Source organism: Telopea speciosissima, chromosome 4, assembly GCF_018873765.1.
Source record: "Telopea speciosissima isolate NSW1024214 ecotype Mountain lineage chromosome 4, Tspe_v1, whole genome shotgun sequence".
Lineage (NCBI taxonomy): Eukaryota > Viridiplantae > Streptophyta > Magnoliopsida > Proteales > Proteaceae > Telopea > Telopea speciosissima.
In genome coordinates this window covers 2,697,081-2,717,676 of record NC_057919.1, presented here as the reverse complement: position 1 = coordinate 2,717,676, position 20,596 = coordinate 2,697,081, and the positions used below count along the sequence as shown (strand labels likewise).

At 37.7% G+C, this 20,596-nt stretch overlaps 1 protein-coding gene across 1 annotated transcript; it reads right to left on the bottom strand.

Moving 5' to 3' along the window:
• Positions 1–348: 348 nt before the first annotated feature.
• LOC122657931 lies at positions 349–19,650 on the bottom strand. Its single transcript, XM_043852728.1, has 14 exons — positions 19,531–19,650; positions 19,069–19,227; positions 17,116–17,367; positions 16,854–16,973; positions 14,698–14,778; positions 12,677–12,772; positions 12,083–12,178; positions 9,000–9,053; positions 8,702–8,905; positions 6,550–6,675; positions 3,958–4,023; positions 3,282–3,581; positions 2,612–3,139; positions 349–364 (listed from the first exon to the last, which is right to left on the bottom strand). The coding sequence occupies exons 1-13, from the start codon at positions 19,591–19,593 to the stop codon at positions 2,666–2,668; spliced, it is 2,091 nt and encodes a 696-aa protein (XP_043708663.1). The 5' UTR covers positions 19,594–19,650; the 3' UTR covers positions 349–364; positions 2,612–2,665.
• Between the last annotated feature and the right edge of the window lie 946 nt (positions 19,651–20,596).

Below are 20,596 nucleotides of genomic sequence, written 5' to 3'. Positions count from 1 at the left end.
AGAATAATATATAGGGAAAAGATTCTGCACACTATCCTTGTGCAGCACACTTTTGCACTCCTACAAAATTCAGTACAGATGGGCAGTTGACCAACTATTATATGCCTAATGGGGCTCACTCTAGTGTATGGGCACTAGATTGGGCCAACCTAGTATGGGATAGGTTAAAGGACTTGATTTAACACGTTCCATCAGCTTTGGAGCTTTTGGCGTGTTGATCAAATACCTAACATTTAGTATCAAAATCAGGCACCACGTCATGGGTTCAAATCACGGAAAGGGCTACCTACTGTCAAAGTGAAAGCTGCCTAGAGTGAGAGTTGTCGAGGAAGACGGTTGCGGAAGCGTGGTGGTCTGTTATGTGCCTTAATGGGATCCACACTAGTGTATGGACGTTAGATTGGGTCAGCCTAGTATGGAATAGATTAAGGGGTTTGATTTAACGCGTTCTATAAGCTCTAGAGCTTTTGGCATATCGATGAAGTACCTAACACCAACCCAGGCGAAATTGCTGAAATTTCTCTATTTTGTACCTTGACACATGCCGATCACTGAAGCCCCTTAGGGTATGTTCTTTTGGGCCACTATGGTCTCCTCAATGCAATTAGGGATTGCAGCAAACAGCCCATCGAAATTGAACTTATTTCTCTTAAATTTTACCACCAAAAAAAAAAACTTATTTCTCAACCTATACACCATAGGGCAAATCTAAACCTCACTGATTCGACGGGAGATGGATTTTTAAAAGTACAAACAACTGATCAGAAGGTGCTTCCATCCGTTTCCATGAAATTAGGATTTTTCATTTTTGGGCGCTAACCATGTTTCCTATTACAAAATAGCCTGGATCAACTACCCGTACATGTACACTGCCTGTACCATTAGGTGATGTCTTGTGTCTTTGTGCTTACATGGATATTCCTCTATGTTGCCATTAAGAGTATATGAACGAACATTTTTGAAAGTAAAAAGAAACATGTCATCACCTAATCATATTTCGATCAAGGAATTTCAAACGAAACAGACTTTATTCTCTGTTGAACGAACGAGCCACGTACACGCAGGTGATCCGGGTTCAAACTTCATATTGAGCCTAGATTGGTGTCCACCATCTTATTATAAATGAACACGTAAAGCCCATCCAAATTAAACTTATTTCTCATAAATAAATTAAAAACAAAAAAAAAAACAATTTCTCTGTAGGATTTCCAGCAGCAGCCAAGGGCAATTCCTCTTTTAAGTAAACTCACTGGGTTGTTCAAATTTTTTAATCTGGTCCATCCCATCCTGAGGCTACCCCGCCTAGTGTGCAGCTCCAAGTAGCATCGATTGGGGCATCAAGCTCATGAATATAGCTGTATAATTTTTGTAGAAGGCTAACATGAGGTGGGCCATCAGGCCAGAACCCTGCCCTATGGGTTCTACGGACTAGTACCTTAAGTTCTTTTTTTTTTTGGATGAAATTGTCTAGTACCTTAAGTTGTTGGCAAGATGACCAAATACAAATAAAATTCTACCCCAAATCTCCTTGATAAAAACAAAAGAAAAGACACTAAAGAATAATGAGTGCTTATTGTGTTTGGTATGGGTCCTTTGGAACAGATTTTGAGTTAAAACGTATTCTCTGAGAATGCATACCAAACACAGCTTAAACATGCAGCACACTAAGAAGTGAAATTATGGTTTCTAAACAAAGTAAAGCAACATACAACATGAGTTTTTCTAAGTAGCCCAAATCCGTACCAAGTGGACATGTCAATTTTCAGCCTAAATGATTTTTTTTTTTTTTTTTTTTTTTTTTTTTTTTTTTTTGGGTGAATAGCCTAAATGATTTTGACCACCAAGGGAAGGGGGGTTCATGGATATATCATATATACATATGAGATGATCGTATTTATGTCTGAAATTTGACACACAACCAGTCCAGTCCATCCCCAAGTATCCAATTCTCAGAAATGTGACATCACCCCTCCAAGTCCCACAAATGAGACCTGCTGTTAAGAAATTCCTTTCCAGATGGAATTGGATAAAATTTTCCCATGATATCAATAAGACGAGAACAGATTTTTACAATGATCCGGGATGACAGAAGAATACTTTCTAGAATCCTTGAGATGAGATAGAACTAAATCTTCTGTATGCTTTATTTATGCAATTATGGTTAAGGTTGTTTATGCTGTTTCGTGGCTTTCGCCCCAAGTAAAAGCAAGCAGGAATATGTAACAAAATAATCGATTAACTTTCAGTCACAGTTAGAAAACCTGATTCAGAAAGCAACAGCTTAAGTTCTATAGTAACTATCTTGGGTTAGGATGCAGAGAATATGTCACATGAAGGATAAACACTAAACAATCTATATATGATATATGATTAACAATTTAAAACCCTCCACCCCCACCCCCCCCCCAAAAAAAAAAAAACCAAAATCTTGTTTTTTCACCTCTAAAGTTGCAAACTAAAAACCGATGAGTAAACACTGCTATCACAGGAGGAACCAGGACCAGTAGAGATGTATCCCTCAATTCAAAGGCCCCTCGCTTCAAAGTCCATTTCCTTGAACAACCCTGATATGCTCTGCCCTCAATCCGACCGTCTTCAGATTCCACATAACTTTACTCCATCAGCAGCACTAGATTTGGCAGGTACATGTTGCAGTAACCATATTTCACCTGTACTCAGTCACAGAACGAGGCTTCCCCTTCAGGGAATTTAGGTATTGGGTGACAAATATGACACCCATCACAACTATGAGACAACCCACTAGTGTGCTGAAGAAGAGGGCCCCTGGCTGCCTGGTCTGGACAAACCCATATACCCCACTGGAGGTCACGAGAATAATGTCGGTGAGCCCATCATTAGAGAAGTCCTCGCAAATCAAAGAATGCATGGGAGGAGCAGGAAGATTTATTGAAGTTAATAAGCTTCCTCCAGGAGATATCACAGTGGCTTCTTGATCTCCTGCTACAAGTATTAATTCCTGATTGTCATGTACACGCAAAGAGAATGACTTCAGGGTGGGCACCACTACAGTTTCCATCATCCCAGCTGGTGATGGAAGATTCGACCATGTGGCACCTGTCAAAAGCTGCCACCGGAAGAAAGCATCATGATCGTGCAAGCCTGGAGAGTATGATGTCACCTACGAACACAGATACACTTGTGTCATTAATCACTTCACATTCTGAACTTTTGAAGGGATAACTGGAAGTAAAACAGTTCCACATGCCACACAAGATTGCTGCAGTAAAATAAAATTTCAAGAATCCAGATTGGCTGAATACCTCCCCCCGGTTTGTCAAGAATACAACATCACCATGGCTTCCTTTCCGATGCCTATGACCATCATTTCTTTGGATGAGAATGGGTGTAGCCACCTCTAGGGAACCAACATCATGGGTATGATCAAAGCTTCTTGAAAATTCTCCATGTTGGAACAAGTTAAAGTGGGAACGATGGCATATAGAAGCATTGAAGAGCTGTTCTCGTACTGGTACACCCGAAGTTGCAACAGCCCAGCAAGGTCTCAGCACTTCCATGGACCCACTTACCACAGTCTGCTCAGCACCATTTCCCCCAACAACCTACAAACAATTGATAATTTTAAGTTGCATCAACCACACTCAAAGCCTGCCAAAATTATAAAAAAAATGCTCCTATGGCCAGTTTGCAGACATTAGATTCAAGGCTGTTTGCCACCTTTACAACTGATACTTCTACAATAGTGTGTTTCTATTGGTGCACTTGGTAGCCAACATCACATTGATTTTCATATTTGAAGGGCTATCAACCAAGGGAAATTAAGGAAGCTGATCTGATGGAAGGTCCCCAACATTACTCCAAGTTTGTAGCACCAATATCCAAAAAGAATAAAAAAACCCCAAAAGCATCAACTATTCATTAAACAATAGCCACTACAATAAAAAAGAAATAATAGCCAAGCCAAACAGATTTGCGCACCTGAACATGATCTAGGACTCCATCTCCATTAATGTCGGCGTGGAGGCCCCCTTCTTGAAGATGAAGCTGGAAACAAAAAATAACAAGAATGGTTCCATATCAAACACCTTAAACATCCCAGTGCTGATATAACTCGTACATGCATCTTCTGTGGAAAACTTTCAGGTAGATATGCAATGTATATCATCTTACGAGCACCAGGAGCCATGCTTATATGTGAATATAGTGCGTTCAGAAGGAACACTATAAATTGGAACAGTAAACTGAAGTACCAAGTATCCGTAATTACATCACATATAATACATTGATGGCTAATTGGGCCCTAACCAAATACTGTGTATACCTTCTGTAGGCTACACAGAAAAGCCCACTGTACAGTTCTTTAAATAGTGGACTGGGTCAACCAGATTGGTCCAAAACATGTTGGCCACTCCAGTGGATTTTAGTTGTTCTGGTTGTGCAAAATTAAGGACTGGACCAGCCCAATAGCATGCGAACACATACATAAATACATAGATCTGTCTATATCTACCAATAGGTACATATATGAACTTCACATATTCTAGGGACATATGCAACTCATATAACACATAAATATATATATATATATATATATATAATGAAAAGAATAAAGGATGCAGTATTTCAGATTTTCAGGGAAGAGAATAGGAGGCCTAGTTGGACTCTTTTCAGAATTTAGGTTTAATGATGTTTTCCCTATTTCCTGGTCATCTCCCTCCCTCCCTACCAGTTCGGAGTTCTCAATTCTCATGATGGAATAACAACTCAACTCAACTCAACCTTATCCCAAGTCCCAACTAAATGGGGTTGACTACATGGATCCTTTCCCTCCAATCAGCTCTATTCAAAGTCATACTTGTTACAAGGCCTAAGCTATGCATGTCCTTACTCACTACTTCCCCTAGAGTCATTTTAGGCCTACCCTTGGCTCTTTTATCCCCTTCAATCTGAATCAAATCATTCCTCTGCACTGGAGCATCTGAAGGCCTCTGTTGCACATGCCCATGCCACCTCAAACGACTTTCTCACAGCTTATCAATTATCATGTATCAAAGCTACTCCTAAATTAGCTCTAATTAGTTCATTCCTTATTTTATCCTTTCTAGTTTTACCATCCATTCATCTTAACATCCTTATATCAGCTACACTAAGTTTATCTATATGTTGTTTCTTTACTGCCCAACATTCAGCTCCATACATCATTGCCAGTCGTATGACTGTGCTATAAAAAATTCCTTTTAGTTTTAAAGGAATTCATCGATCACACGACACTCCGGACATACCTCTCCACTTCATCCATCCTTTTTTGATTCTTTGGGTAACATCATCCTCTATTTCTCTTTCTTTATTTATGATTGAGCCCAGGTACCTAAAATATTCACTTTGTGGTATCTCCCAATCATCAATTTTCACCACCTCATTATCAGTCCTATTGTTACTAAGATTACACACCATATACTGTGTTTTTGTTTTACTACTCTTAAAATTTTTTGATTCCAAAGTTGATCTCCATAATTCCAACTTGGCATTTATCCCTGCTTTTGTTTCATCCACCAAAACAATATCAGCAAAAAGCATAAACCAAGGAATCTGATCTTGAATGTTTCTAGTCAATTCATCTATGATTAGCACAAACAAATATGTGCTTAAAGCTAATCCTTGATGTAACCTAGTTGTAATTTCAGGATATCTTTATGTATTGATAAAATGATGTTAAAAATAAGAAAGCACTGGCAGAGCAGGAAGGGATGGGAGTGCAAGAAAAATGTTGGAATAGCCCCTATTTGTTGAATGGACGAACTGACTTCCTCAAACAGAAGGCTAGCTAGAAGGAGACTTGGACAGAAAGCGGCCCAGACCAATTGGAGGAAAGCGGGTAGGACTTGCTTATGTGACAAGAGATAAAAGTAGGAGACTAAAAGAAAGAGACTGAGGAAAGGCTCTAAAAGAGTGTAGCTAGCCTAGTCTAATGAGTCCCTAATTCACCTTTGGAACAGCGAGGGAGTCTTGACTTACTAGGTGGGGCCTGCTTTTTGACTACCTTGTATACAATCCTAGTTACTGACCATCTTGCCAACTCAGACAGTCGATTGGTCTGGATTGGCAGTGTAATCCCACCAAATGACCAAGGGGAAGGGTGCCAGTCCAGCGGACCAGCAAAGGGATTTGAACAACCCACCTTATAACCTTTTCCTTTGTAATCACTCTAATTCTTACAAGAGTTCATAGACATTTAATCAGTCATTTTAGAGAAAGTACAAATTTATAACCCACCATCTTACTGTAAAAGTTTCAAGTTAATATGTTACATTTAGTCTACAAACTCATGCAGTCTGTAACCTTCTTAAGTTCTTATGAATAGCAAAATAATTTCTCAAGCTTGGTAAAGAATTATAATATATTAATTTGACATCTCAGGACCACACCTCACATAATCAGCCAGATAAGACATGGACCAAATCATGTATTATCTCACCAAAGCAATTTCCATTATAATGTAATTGTTTTAAGCCACCACATAATTACTACAACTACTACCACTTAACATGATTGCTGGGCTTAACTTTTTACCTTACAAAGAGTACGGCCAGAGGCCAGGTGAACTGCTTCTATGCCTTCCTTTTGATGAGCAACAATCACATTAGGAACCCACCAGAGTTGAGTGTAATTTGTTATGGTAGGAAGATAAGGTAACCGCTGCATTAATAAATAGACAGATTATTGAAGAGCAACATCAAACATGAGAGATCATTAGAACTACTGCTACCCTAGCAAAAGGAAAAGGAGTACGCATATTTTAATCAACAGTTCGGTGCTGATTTTTCCCATGCTATTGGAAGGCATTAGCAAAAGTACATCCAAATCACATCCAACAATTACCTACATAAACTTCAACACACAAGCATGAACAAGACGAGTAAAGTTTTACCTATTAATGCTAAACTAACATCAACTAACTCACTGCAACTCTTGGATTCAATTGTAAAAACAAAAAAAAGCAATTACCATAACCTCATAACAGGTAGCAACCATCGATTGATAGAGAATCATGCTCTACTTACAAGACCCATGCTTCAAAAGCCCGACTGGATCAGATGATCCAGGATCTGGAGGTCCTGAACCCTCCAATCCATCAGGTCAGATAGACTGCAACCTATGGACTCAACCTCCTATGCAGGTTCACCAACCAAAAAAAAACTCTGATACATGCTTTAAAACATTGAAGCAAGGACTAAAAGCCTTGTATATCTCCAACAAGTTTGAACACTAACTCAAGAACTCAGCCCTTCATTCTAATGGCCAACAAACCCCCCACCCTCCCAGAAAAAAGAAAAAAATCCAAAATCTTATGTACCATGTCTTCCAGTGTTTAGGCATAACATTTGAAATCATGTATAATTGAACATTTACAGAACCATTGAGGGAGCATTTTAATGGCATTGGATGTGATGTCATAGAATGTCGAGAAGAAAAAATGCCAAATCTTAGGTTTACAAAACAAATTCCTAAGGTAAGAAGGGAAGGTTGGCAGTGTAAAATCAACCCGGATGTACCAATGTTTCCGAAAATCAAAATCATATCAAATGGAGTTTAATCAAATAACACTGTATATTGTAAGATTTCTCATGATTATCAAATACTCATAAGAAAAATGTAACAAAAATTTAATATTGAATTTTTTATTGGGAACAGATTTATTGAGGTATTTTAAAAATGCTCATACAAGAAATGGTTACATGTACAAAACTATAAAACCAATATAAATGGCACAATCCCTATGCCACATACAGGATATACAATTATGCACAAAAGCTGTTACTCCAAATCAATAGAATCTTTTATAACAAAAGGCCAGTCCATTAAAAGAGAGCCAACATCTGCACAGATCCTAATTAGATTTCAGGCTATATCATCAAAGAGTCTCCGATTGCTTTCCTTCAATAACACACAACAAAACATAAATGGAAGTATTATTTACAAAATTCTACCTTTTTTGTACACATGAGATCAAGCGTCGCGTAACTTCATAACAGAAAAAACAACATTCAAAATAGAGTGATATTTTTCAATCTGTAGCAGTCAGTAACAGATGTAACTATGGCACTATGCTAATTTGTCACAAAGAGAAAAGATGGAGTATTAAGTGTGCTTAAAATTTATGTTCAGGAAAAGGTGGTGGCTTATAAACTCAAGTGGATGAAGTGCACATGCGAAAAAATGTCTTTAGCTCAACTTTTTCTTTTTTATAAATATAGTTGGAAGAAGAGAGTAGAAATTTGTCTTATATTGTAAAAAGAAAGGGGAAAAAGTAGTTCTATTTTTTTTTTTCACAATATACAAGAAAGAATAAGAAAGAGAATGAATTTGGAGTCTCCTATTTTACTCCGTCAAACACATTGGCTCTAGTGGATACGTCAAAAGAATATCCTGGATTGAATGAGCAAAATAAAATGGCAAATTTTGGAAAACAAAAACAAAAACAAAAATAAAAAAAGTGCCAATCAGGATTTTCCATTATAATCATAAATATTTTTATACACTGCATGGAAGAATCAAAGCAAACTGTTGAAAAGTCTCGCAGCATTCAACTTAAATTCGTAACCACTACATAGCATCATAGATCTTTATATCTAAATCATTTACTACAAACGTAAATGGTATGGACATCCAAGTGAGTTCCCAAACAATTTATAGCAGTATGTGTGAACCCAAAAAAAATTACCCTCTTCGATTTTGCCGAGCCAGCATACTTTGCAGCCTTCCCAATCAGATTTGCAATTTTTTTGGTCGAGTCCTTCCCCGGAGGATGGTTTTCCTCAGGCTTATGGAAAGGGTAATTCATACCTTTACCAGGTGTTCTTTTCAGTGACTTCCTTTTGTGCCTTCTAAAATGCGCCAGCTTAAACACAGTGTCTTCCCTCCTATCCTGATGACAAGGTATTTTAAGCATGAATTTACAGCACCCTCTCGTCAAATTCAACAGTGAAAAGAAGGGTGAAAACAAATTTATTTTAGTATACCCAGCGATGTGGCATGACTCCAAGAATTGATTCTCTGAATTCTCTGCATTCAAACTGCAGTGTAACATGATTCAGTAATATACCACCAAAATAATTGAGATTATTTATCTGAAAATGTGCAACAAAACTACCAATGTATTCAACAAGTAAATTATCTTCGACCAATATCCCTAATGATATTAGAAGTCGTGAGAAAATCAATATCCACAAATACTGAACTTTGGTTAACAAAGTGAAAATTTAACAAAAAATGAAAAAGAGAATTCTGAGAAGATGCCGAATTGATCAAAAGTAAATTATCTTAGACCGATTCCTTACCCAAAAAAAATTATCTTAGACCAATATCCCTAATGATATTAGAGGTCGTTAGAAAATCAATATCCACAAATTCTAAACTTTGGTAACAAAGTGAAAATTTAACAAAAAAATGAAAAAGAGAACTTCTGAGAAGATGCCCCAAACACCTTATTTTGGATTCGAAGAAGTGAGTAAGGCTGAGCCCATATCTTGGAACCTCGCGTTTTGTTTCAATGGCCAAGCGATGGTTCAGTTCTAACTCACACCAAATTACTTAATCCCAATTCCCAACTAATCGATAACTGATGCAAGTTCCCTTCTCTCTTTTTCTTTTTTGTAGTTTTACTCTCCTAAGCCATGGATTCCTGCTCCTTATTAATTGATTAGCATTTAAATTGATATAAATTTTCAATAATTTATCTGGAAATGTCCTTGTACCAGTAACCAACTGACATGGTGGAAGCTTGGGGACACCTGTACTGGGATTGTACATGGTGATTTCAAATCAATGACACTTGGAATGTGAGTAACTAATTACAAAAGGGGCAAAGTATATCTAGTCAGTCTTACAAGAGAAACTTGCTGCTTGACCCACTTTTTGCCGTAGATTTAGAGCAGTAAATGATCTAATCCATTCTCATTTTTGCCCAAATCAACCTGCAACCGTAAGGAAACTGGAACAGCTTAAGGGAAATTATAGCAAGAAAAAAATTAAATTCTGAAGGGAAGCTCAGTCTTCAACATTTATGACTTTCTAGGGTCTTTGTGTTCATCGTAAACGGGCAGGAATTCCACTGGTGGCAAACTAAGAGGCAGCAATTTGCAACTAAAGCTGCTCGGAAATCTGCTCCAGCAACCGCAGGAAACAAGAAGTCCCACAGGTTTAGACCAGGAATGGTGGCATTCATGGAAATCAGGGAGTGCCAAACTCTTGATCCAAAGTTTCCTTTCCAAAGGCTTTCCTCGAGATCGTCAGGACTTCAAGACTGATCTAAGGTTCCAAAGAAACACTGTAGCAGCCTTGCAGGAGGCAATGGAGGCTTATCTGGTTGGATTATGTGAAGACACAAATCTCTCCACCATTCATGTCACCATCATGCTGAAGCCTGAAGGGCATTCAATTGGCCCTAAGGATCAGGGGAGAGAGGGCTTGATCTCCCGTTCAAATTGTACAGTTTTTTTTTTAAAAATAAAAAATTCATTTCCAAAGGAAAGAGAATGGGGTGGGAAGAGAAAACAATACAGCAAACAAAATACAAGTTCCTGCCTTTACAGGGGAAGAGAGGCAGGGGCTTGAAAAAGAAAAGGAGCAAGACCCCAATAAACTACAAACAGACTAACCCAGGGAGCCGCGCACCAAGAAGGGGACAAAAACAATGATCTAACAACAAAACTAAGAGAGACCCAAATGGCCAAATCTGGACATTGCGGACAATCTTAAGAGAATGCTTTCAGAGTTCAATTTTAGTAATCTGATCCCATATGATTTTTTCGAAAGTGCTTCTTTGGTTCTTATATTGTTAATACTGAATTTATTCATTAAAATTGATCAAGCTTTTGTTCTATATATTTTGGTTTCCACTCAACTCTGATAGAATGCATGTATTGATCCAAAGGGAATTTCTAAAACGTGGTCATTGCTTGATAGAGTGCGTGAATGGCAATTCAGACATGTTCAATCAGTGTGAATTTTTTTTCTTTTCTTGCTTTGGGAATGAACTTTTAAAGGATCCAAGGATCAAGCTAGGGCAGACTGAGAAGGCTCCTGTTATAGGCCCATGCCTTGTCTAATTCGCTTATGAAATTCAGAAATTAAGGATAAAAAAGTGATGCAGATTTCCTAGGACTTGGTTGGTTTGATTTGGGTTGGTTTGGTTAATTATTGAACCAGTTCTTTTGACTCAAACTGAACCCATGTGTGGAGATTTTGGCATTCCTGAAAATCAGGATTTTGGGCCAGTTGGTATCTTACGGCTTCTTTCCCAGGAATTTTATCTCCAGCTACAAGTTCCCTATATTTTAGGAAACTGAAACTGCTATCTTTATGTCCTACGTATATGGAGGATATATATCTTACAAAATGGAAATTATACAGATCCTATCTTTTAGGATCTGTCATCACCGTGGGAGCTGTTTTGGGGAATTATCTTATAAGAGAACAGCACGTGGGCCCAGTTGAAGATAGAGTTGGCAAGATTTAATGAGGCTCATCTTCAAGCCAATATGTTAACTTGCGTAGAGGTTACTTCTGACTTTTAGGATCTCATTAAATTGTAGGTGTGTGGTCTAATTTAAGTTGTTTTTTATGTCTTTTAAGTCTTTTATTGTAATCAGGTTACTATATAAAACCCATGTTGGAATTAGGAAGTTTTGATTTCTTTGTTCTCTTGCATGTTATAAGAAGAGAACAAGGGGGTTTTAGAAGAACGATAAGATGGAAAAAAAAGAGTGGGGTTGTTAACCATGTAGCTGTGAGAGGCCTAGGTTGAGTGGGATGCTCAACCATCTATCATATTCCTTTATTTTCTTCTTTTATATGTAAAAGAAAAAAGAGAAAAAAAAAAATTTTATTTAACTTTGTTTTCCCTATTTCATTGACCCTGTTGCAATTGATCTCCCACTGGTTTTTCTCTGGTTCAAGGTTGATTCTGCATTAAAAAGTCACTCGAAATGGAACGCACGAGCTCAATTGATCATAAACATAAATTTCCTTTCCAAAATTTGTGCTCACAGGATGCATATGGAACTAATCAGGAGTTGAAGAGCAAAAAGTCTCGAAAGCATACCTCGCCGGGATGACGACTGTTTAAAGCATGAACATCAAGCTTGTAGTTATGCTGTGGGATTAATTGTGATGCGTCTGTGGACTGGGTCTGAATATTCTGAAAGATCACTAGACAAAATAATTATTAGAAACAATTTTTACACCACACTCGAGGGGTATCAAAGCACCACTTCATGGATGATCAAATACTCCATACATGAAGATGACAAAGCAAAACATGAATAGAGCTATCCGTTAAAATGACCAAACTCAAGGAGTCCGAAAGTACCATTTATGAAATAAATACTAGAAAGAATTCTCACATTAGTCAAATCTCAAGCTCATTGATCAAATACTCCAAAAATGAAGAGGATCATTATGAAACATTAGTAGCAATTCATTGATATCAAAGTTGTCAAGATGCGACCCAAGGCGTTGGAAGGGGCCTGGATGCAACGCAACTCTTTGACAACTATGGTCGATATACCCATTCATGACAACCAGTCTCTCAAATACAAAGCAATCAGTGGAATAGACTTATCTCTCAATAAGAAGAAGTCCCAAAGTATTCAAAAAGAATTTGAAAACATAAAAAATGATCAAGGAAAATAGTTACCTCATTCTTTCTACTCCATCGCTGTACACCAGTGCGACCAGAAAATGCATAAAATGCAAAATGACGTAGATCCACTGTCCCAGAGTTCTCAGGGGTCTATGAAGGTTAAAAAACACAGAGATATAACAACTGAAAAACTGGTAAATTGAAGAAGATGCATATTTAGTGGTGTAGCTAAAACAAAAGGTAACATTGCAAGCAAAGTTCATGTACTCAGTACAAGATGTTTGCAGGGTTAAAATATAACAGAGGCAGAAACACCAGATCCAGTTACATCAAGAAATAATGATTCTACTTTTAAAAAACGAGAATGGCAATAAAAGAGTCATGGTTTAGTAGTTAAAGACGGAGCAACGCAGGTTCCTCGAACAATGTAGAAATCAAGTTGACTTTGGCAGACCTGAGTGGTTTATCTCTAAATCAATTCTGGAACCTGGCTTTTGGGCTGAATCAAGGACTCAGGTAAACCCTAGGAGACAACAATTGCACTTAATCTACTCAGCATGGTGATGCAGATTTATCACCAAACTGGGCTTCTTTGCTTAGGAACAAGTCTAGGGTTGGGTTATATACATGTTGGGCTTTTGATCCCATGGGTTTTCAATGTAATAGGCCATTTTTATGGGACTAAACTATGGGTAATAAGGTTGCATACGAGATTAGTTGTTTTAGTTCCATACTTGGCCATTTTGATCCCATGTTTTAGGTTGCATATGGGTCTACACAAGTGGGGACCACTATAATGACAATCAGCCCTCACTTGTTTACAAAATTTTGTCATAAAAAATAATAATTATACCCCCACGATTCTGGGTTGAGAGACCCAGCAACTCCCAGCCCAGTTGGGCTGGCCCAACTTAAAGTTGATTGGCTCTATGGCCCAGTGGGTTGGTGCACCAGTTGTTGAAGTGAACCAGCCCTTTTTCCTTGAGTCTTCTTAAAGTATTTCTTGCCAAACAACTTGGCTTCTGCATCAGGGAGGGGGGCTCGATTGATGTCAAAGGGGGGGGGGGGGGAGAGAAAGACAAGGGGCAATGGGGTACATGCAATCATAAAAGGAAAAATAAACAAGTCTCCTAACTAAACTCTAAGACTGAAAAATAAGTTGTAATTTATCTCCCATTCCAATTTCCAACTCTAAAACTAAACTAGCCTATTCCTACATATCCAACTCAAAACATGAATAAAAGAAATAAAGAATAACTAAACTACTTCCAACCCGGGTTGGACCGGTTCAGTTTGGGTTTGGGTTTCCAAACTCGGTCATGCTGGTCCACCAGTCAAGTGCTACTACATCACAACTATAATCACAATTCAAAATATCACCCACATTTGATAAAACTCAAATTCAGGATTCTAAGACCACCATGCACCATCAATAATGTACATCAAGATAAAGGAAAAGCATGTATTTCATGGACAAAGACTTCCTTGATGGCCTGTCTGCTTTTCTTGACAACCCACCATTTTCAGCCATGTGGAGGGCTGAAAAAAGACCATTGACTATTGGATGGGTAAACACTCCAGGGATTAGCCATGTGTAATCCATGTGTTAATTTTGAGGCCACACCTCAACTATATGGCTCACCATTCTGAGCTTTTACCCTTGCATTATCAATGATGATACACTCGCTTCTGTAAGTTGAGTTTTCAACAAAATTCCCACATTTTATATCTCCACATGGGACAATGTGGGCTGACAAGAGATAATAGTGACACAGACAGCATATCCACAAAACTTGAGCATCTAAAGGAGATTTCTCCATACCAGATTTGTAGCAAGATTATTGTTTAGAACAATGGTGTCACACATTGTTATATCTAATACAATTTTTACTTCTACTTCAAGAAAGAGAAACATGTCACAGCAACAAAACTTATAGCAATGAAAGTTACAGCAAGTACTGCCCCCAAAGTGATCAATGTCCATGTCCTACAAAGTAAAAAGGACTTACTATGGAGTATGGAAGAGGAAATGAAATCAAAAAATTTAACATGCTTAAACCACAAGTTTTGAATACCTCCTTTTCATTAGCACTTCTTCTGTGTTGCTCAGCATTCCTCTCTGCCATCCCAATTTCTTCAAAAGGATCCACGTAAACCTATAAGATTTAGAAAGTTTTATATGTGTGAGTGCCTCGGAGATGAGCAAATTCTGAGTAACATATAAGCTCTAAACTTACAATTAGAGAAGACATTCAAGTGAAGCAGAATTCACAGTTACGCTATATATTGTGACATACTACAGAATCTTATTTCTGAAAAATCAATGAGCTAATGCTAGTTGTAAGTTGTAACAAAGTTTTGACAGTAATACAAAAACTTTTGCAGCACATTTCAGGAACAACACATATAATCTGGTCAGTATCACATCAAGTGCAGTAAAATGGCATATATCCAAGTACCAGTCACCAGAAGAAAGACAGAATGATTGGATCCTGAGCAATAAGCACAGAAACTATTCACCGCCTTCTTACAGAAAAAAGTCAGGGGGCACTTTGAAGTTTGAACTTCGAAAGTAATAGCTTCCACCCCTTGCCAAAACTTGTTTGCACTATATATAATTTGATTCTTGCTCTAAGAAAAACGAATTGCACCTGCTCATTCCTAAGACCTTTCCAACTCATTAACTCAGCAGTATGGGGATGCAAAAAAAGCAAGATGACATTTTCTCTGTGGAGTGAAAAAACCTTTATTTTGGCATTTGTGTGAGTAACATGGTTAGATAAATATAGGTGGAAAGACCCTGATATGCAAGAAGCCTCCATACAGAGCGAAAACAATGCTTAAATTTTTTGTCTAAATGACAAAAAAAAATTTATTTCGACACAGATCGAAACGAAACCAGGTGCGATGCCTGAGTCTTACCAAGTTTTGGTCGAAATTTTGCAGTTCCGGGTTTCAATATTGTTTCATGTTTTGGTATCGTTTTGGTCAAATCCTTTGTATAAAATGCCTGGTTTCAACCAAAATTTCGCAGTTCCGGTTTTCAATATTGTTTCGCTACTTTCAACAATGTCAACTCCAAAGAGGGAAACTTAATAGAAAACCTCAGTTTATGATTTTTGGCCATTGTAATGAACCATGTATAACATTTGATAATCATGAAATGTTTCTAATTTTATGTTTATTCATTCTTAATGCATACTTTAGTTGTTTTAATAGAATTATATGTTACAGAACAAAATTTTGTGCATACGGCAGCATACAGCATAAGCTACCAACCTAGGGTCCGAAGCCAAACTACCATTTTAGGTGTTATTTTACCATCTAAGGGTTCCACTATGCTTAGAGGGCCTAAAATAGGGTTTTCCAAAGTTTTGAGACCCAATTTGACCATTTGGGCCTCAAAACCAACAGTTGAAACCTGCAGTCCAGTCGAAATTTTGCAATTTCATGAAATATTTCGGTTTTGTGCCAGGTTGACACCTGGTTGAAACTGAAACTTCGAACCTTGGGCGAAAGGCTAATTGGTACAAAGCCACTTTAGCACCTAAAAGAACTATAAAAAATGTAAAGGCACCAGAGGAGGGATATTACAAGGAGACAGATTAACAAGAACAAATCACATGTCTCCTTATAATAAGGAGAACAAGATAATATGTGATAATTGGCCAACCTTGTACTAAGGAGAACAAGAGAATAAGAAGCAACTCCTGAACTTGGATGATAATAATAATATGATGCAGGCTCACAACTATAAACCGAAGAGCCATACAACTTATCAATGAGAAATACAACATGTGGAAAAGGTGTTTAGACTTAAAATCAAAATGTTTACTACAGTACAACAACAACAACAAAATGTATAATACAGTAAGGAGCTCAATTATAAAAGATACTACGGGAATAATCAAGGTAAGTAAAACTGTAAAAGTCAAATAATTGGTCATTTATTAACCTTTTTTATGAAAAGATGTATCACTCATTTTGTTTATGAATGAAACTTATCTACTCATAGAGAATATGTTAAGGACCACACAGATCCCCCCCCCCCCTTTAATCGTTATGGGTTACATCTTAACTGTTCTGCATCAGCAGAGCTTGAACTTAAGAAACAATTAGAGACATCAAATTTTTCAGGAACACATTTTAGTTGGTTAAACGACACTTATGACAGAGAATATGGCTATGCTCATTGTGGCTGAAAGTCCAGCATGGCAATTGAGATACATACATGTGGCTGCATTTCCATCCTGCCTCCAACAATAACTAATCCTACATCTCCATGCTTCAAGGTATAGTTGCTTATAGAAATTGAAATCTCCCTATGGTGAGCACCATGCGGAAAATCCTCCTGTCAAAAACTACATAAGAATAAGCAGTTCTAATAAACTTAGAAGTGACTGCAGCCATGCAGCAGCACTTTCGACAAGATATAAAACTCAACTTTTTTTATTTAAAATAAATAAAAGAAGAAAATTTCAACTCTAAGGCACCTGCAAATTATTCTCCCATAGCTTCTTGAGGTTATGATCAAAACACATCACTGACCAACCCGATGTAACAACAACCAGGACCTGTTTCTGTGCCTCTCCAGATTTATAAGTACGGTCAATAACACCAGTGGCCATGGCAACTGCACGCCTTCCTGATGAAACGCGAATCTTGTCGGGCAATAAAGAAACCTCTGCTCGTAACCGTGCTTCTCTGAATCCTTCATCCACATGCCTAGCATGTGGTTCCAAAACCTGAAGACACCATCAATGTTTGAGTTCTCTTAGATATAAAATAACAGTCAAAGTAAACATGCGGTTTAATGAAGAGGGGCACAAAGACAACAATCAGCTAGATTTTTTTTTTTTTACTACTTGGATATTCTTGAAATATATATTACAAAATGCAAGTGGGGAAGTGTTGCGTTTTATAAAATGAGACAGTAAACTGAATTAATACATCATTTTATGAGATGAGAAACAAAAACTTTATTGTATAAAAGCATTTACAAAGAAAAAGAAGTTCCAAAATTCCTCTTTATGGTTTTCCTTCGTCACCCACAAGTTTTGAACCCATGGCCTCCCCAATGTTGCTTCTAGCAAAGCAAAGTAATGGGAACTCTTTAGTCCCATATTGGTTAAGAGAGAAGAGTGAGGTTCATATAGTATAATGGGAACTACAAGGGTAGGGTTCCATGATAGAAACTTAGAAAGGTTCACTATGCTCACTTGTCTCCAGGGGGTATGGGGCTTATTTTCACATGCACGTGCTGTGCCGGGCCGGGTCGTAGCGCGGCGAGGCAAGGCTTTGGTGTGTATGGTTCTTTTTGCTAGCGGCCGGATATATTTCCTCCATTTATGTTGATTAAACCTTGACCAGAGTATGTTCAAAGTCGGAGTTTGTCAGGAATATTCCAAAATGTTTTAAACTTTGTCCGTCATGCAATGGGATTTTACCAACATCGGATGAACATTGTTTCTAAGTTCCATTCCTCTTGTTATTGAGCACGACTCAGAGTGTGTCTCAACATGGCCCAATAAGTGGGTGCGACAACTACTGGAAGGCCTAAATGGTTGTTTCATCTTGGAGGTCAATTCACAAGAACCCGTATTGCATCATAAGGGGCCAACTATGATCTTAAGGAGAGTGATGCGTGGCACGACTCAGACCCAACAAATGTTCATGATTTTCATTTGTGTATAAAGCTCTCCAACAGTACGTGGTTTCTTTCATTTCAAGCATTAAGCCATCGAGATAAGTTCTATATTGTCAAATTGGTATTATTTCCAACAAACTTCCACAATGCGCAGGAGCACAAAAACTCCTCTCCCTTCCTCTCCAGCCCCATGGGGGTTTAAAAATCAGATCAGAATCGGTCAATTCGAATCAGAATCAAACAAGCCCGATTCCAAATATGCCCCATTCTCAAAACCTTATTCTGGATCAGCCATGAATGTGTACAGATCTCTCTTTTTGGTCATTTTCTCCTCCTTTTAGTCCCTAAAGTGCAGAAAATCAATGAACTTACCTCTCTAATAGCTATATCTAAAAGCCTTGAATAAAAAAAATAATTAAAAAAAAAAACCCTCAATAAACCAAATATATGTGAAAATCTATGTTTTTTCTTCCCAATTTTATTTTCTAGGGTTTCGGCCAATTCTGACCAATTGTAATGCTATTCAAATCAGAATCGATAGAGGCCAATCCCGCAACCAATTTCGATTTTAACCCCGCTACCCACTCAAAAAAAATTAAAATAAATAAATAAACAAATAAGCAAAAGCCGGAAGAATGAGCACTACAATAGTTTGCTTCAGAATGAGAGAACAAACAAGCATCATCAGTTAATCACGTATAACATCTCCAACGGGGGGAGTTATGAAAGGCTACCACAGAAATAGAACCTGCCACTAAATTTTGGAGAGCTCACAAGATAATTTAGTGTAAAAAATTACCTGAATTTTGGCATCATGAGTTGCCACGAGGATTTCACTCCTTCCGTCGCCATTAAGGTCGGCAACAACTGGAGGTGGTAGACGCTCAGCTTCATACTTGATAGGGTAATCATCTGAAAGATGAACCCAAGCCTCCTTGAAGGAGAAGTCGCCTTCATGCTGAAACAAACGCGCAAAACCCCAAAAAGGTGTGTGATATTAGAATCAGCTTCCATCAAGAACATTCGCTGAAGTTATGATTTCAATTAACAGCATACGAATAATTAAGGAGATCGAATAGTGACTGAGATATAACCGCAGTTCACATTTCTGTTCCATAAAATCAAATCAAACAAAGTTGACTCCGAATCCACAGTGGTCGAATAGTCTTTTAGGGTTGTGGAACGTAGCAAGCATCAATACGATTAACAACACTCGTAATTGAATTAGGAAGAAGAAGAAAATGCAGAAGTTACCAAAGACCTGAAGAGAGAAGAATATGGCGAAGGCTGAAAGTAGAAGAATGGCTAAGTCTCGTTTCCTCATCTCTCGTCGCCTCGGTCTCTGTCCCTGCGGAACCTGATCGACAGAAAAGGCTTTGATTCGCGTTACTAGGGGGGCACGGGGAAGAAAATATCAAAATACTACAATTTTTTGTAATAAAAATGTAGTACAATGAACAAACAATGAATAAAACCCTTGCGAATTGTAAATTGTAACCGGAAACAGGGTCTTTTACTGAAGACCGGAATAGTGGGAAGCTCTTTGCTTCGTACATCTCCTGGTCGGACTCGGGTTTTCCGGCATTTTGTGTGTCAAGCGAAAATGGAAACCGTTGTCCCAATTCCCAACGACCATGGCCCGCCTGGTTTAATACTTGATTACTATTTTGACCCTAAGAAATTGATTATCTCTTGATGCGTAGCGGAAGTCCGCGGAGAGTACAGCAACTCAGCAAGGTTATAGCCTTAGGCATGGGGTAGCAGTGACGTAGCACCGCAGCATGTGGTTAAAGCTTACTGGTTCACACCTCCCTCCTCCATAGAATACGGATAAGAGTAAATGTTAGGCCACACACTCTCGGACAGAAAATATATATATATATATATATATATCAAAAAATTAAAACTATTTTGATTATATCAATATGAAATATTTCAGTAATAATATTAAAAAAAAAAACATTTGATAGTTTAATTTTTGAGAATATATTTTCTATATTTCTTTGGGAAAAATGGTGATGGTGGTGGTGAGACCATTAATAAAGGTGATGTTTTATTTGTACATGAAATTATTACTAGCTTGTCAAAATAATCATGTGCTCATTACAGAGCAATAGTGAAATCAAATGAAACATTTCTACCCAAACAAAAATAGAACAGAAGTTCTGAAACAGCTCCTCAGTTATTTCAGAATATCTATTCTATTTGATTTCTATTTCACTAAAACAAGGTGTAAAAATTAAACCAAACAATTTCTGAAATATACATCAGACCCAATCAAGTCTTAGGTGAAGTACTTTCCAAATTTTGGTATCCTTCATCATTCG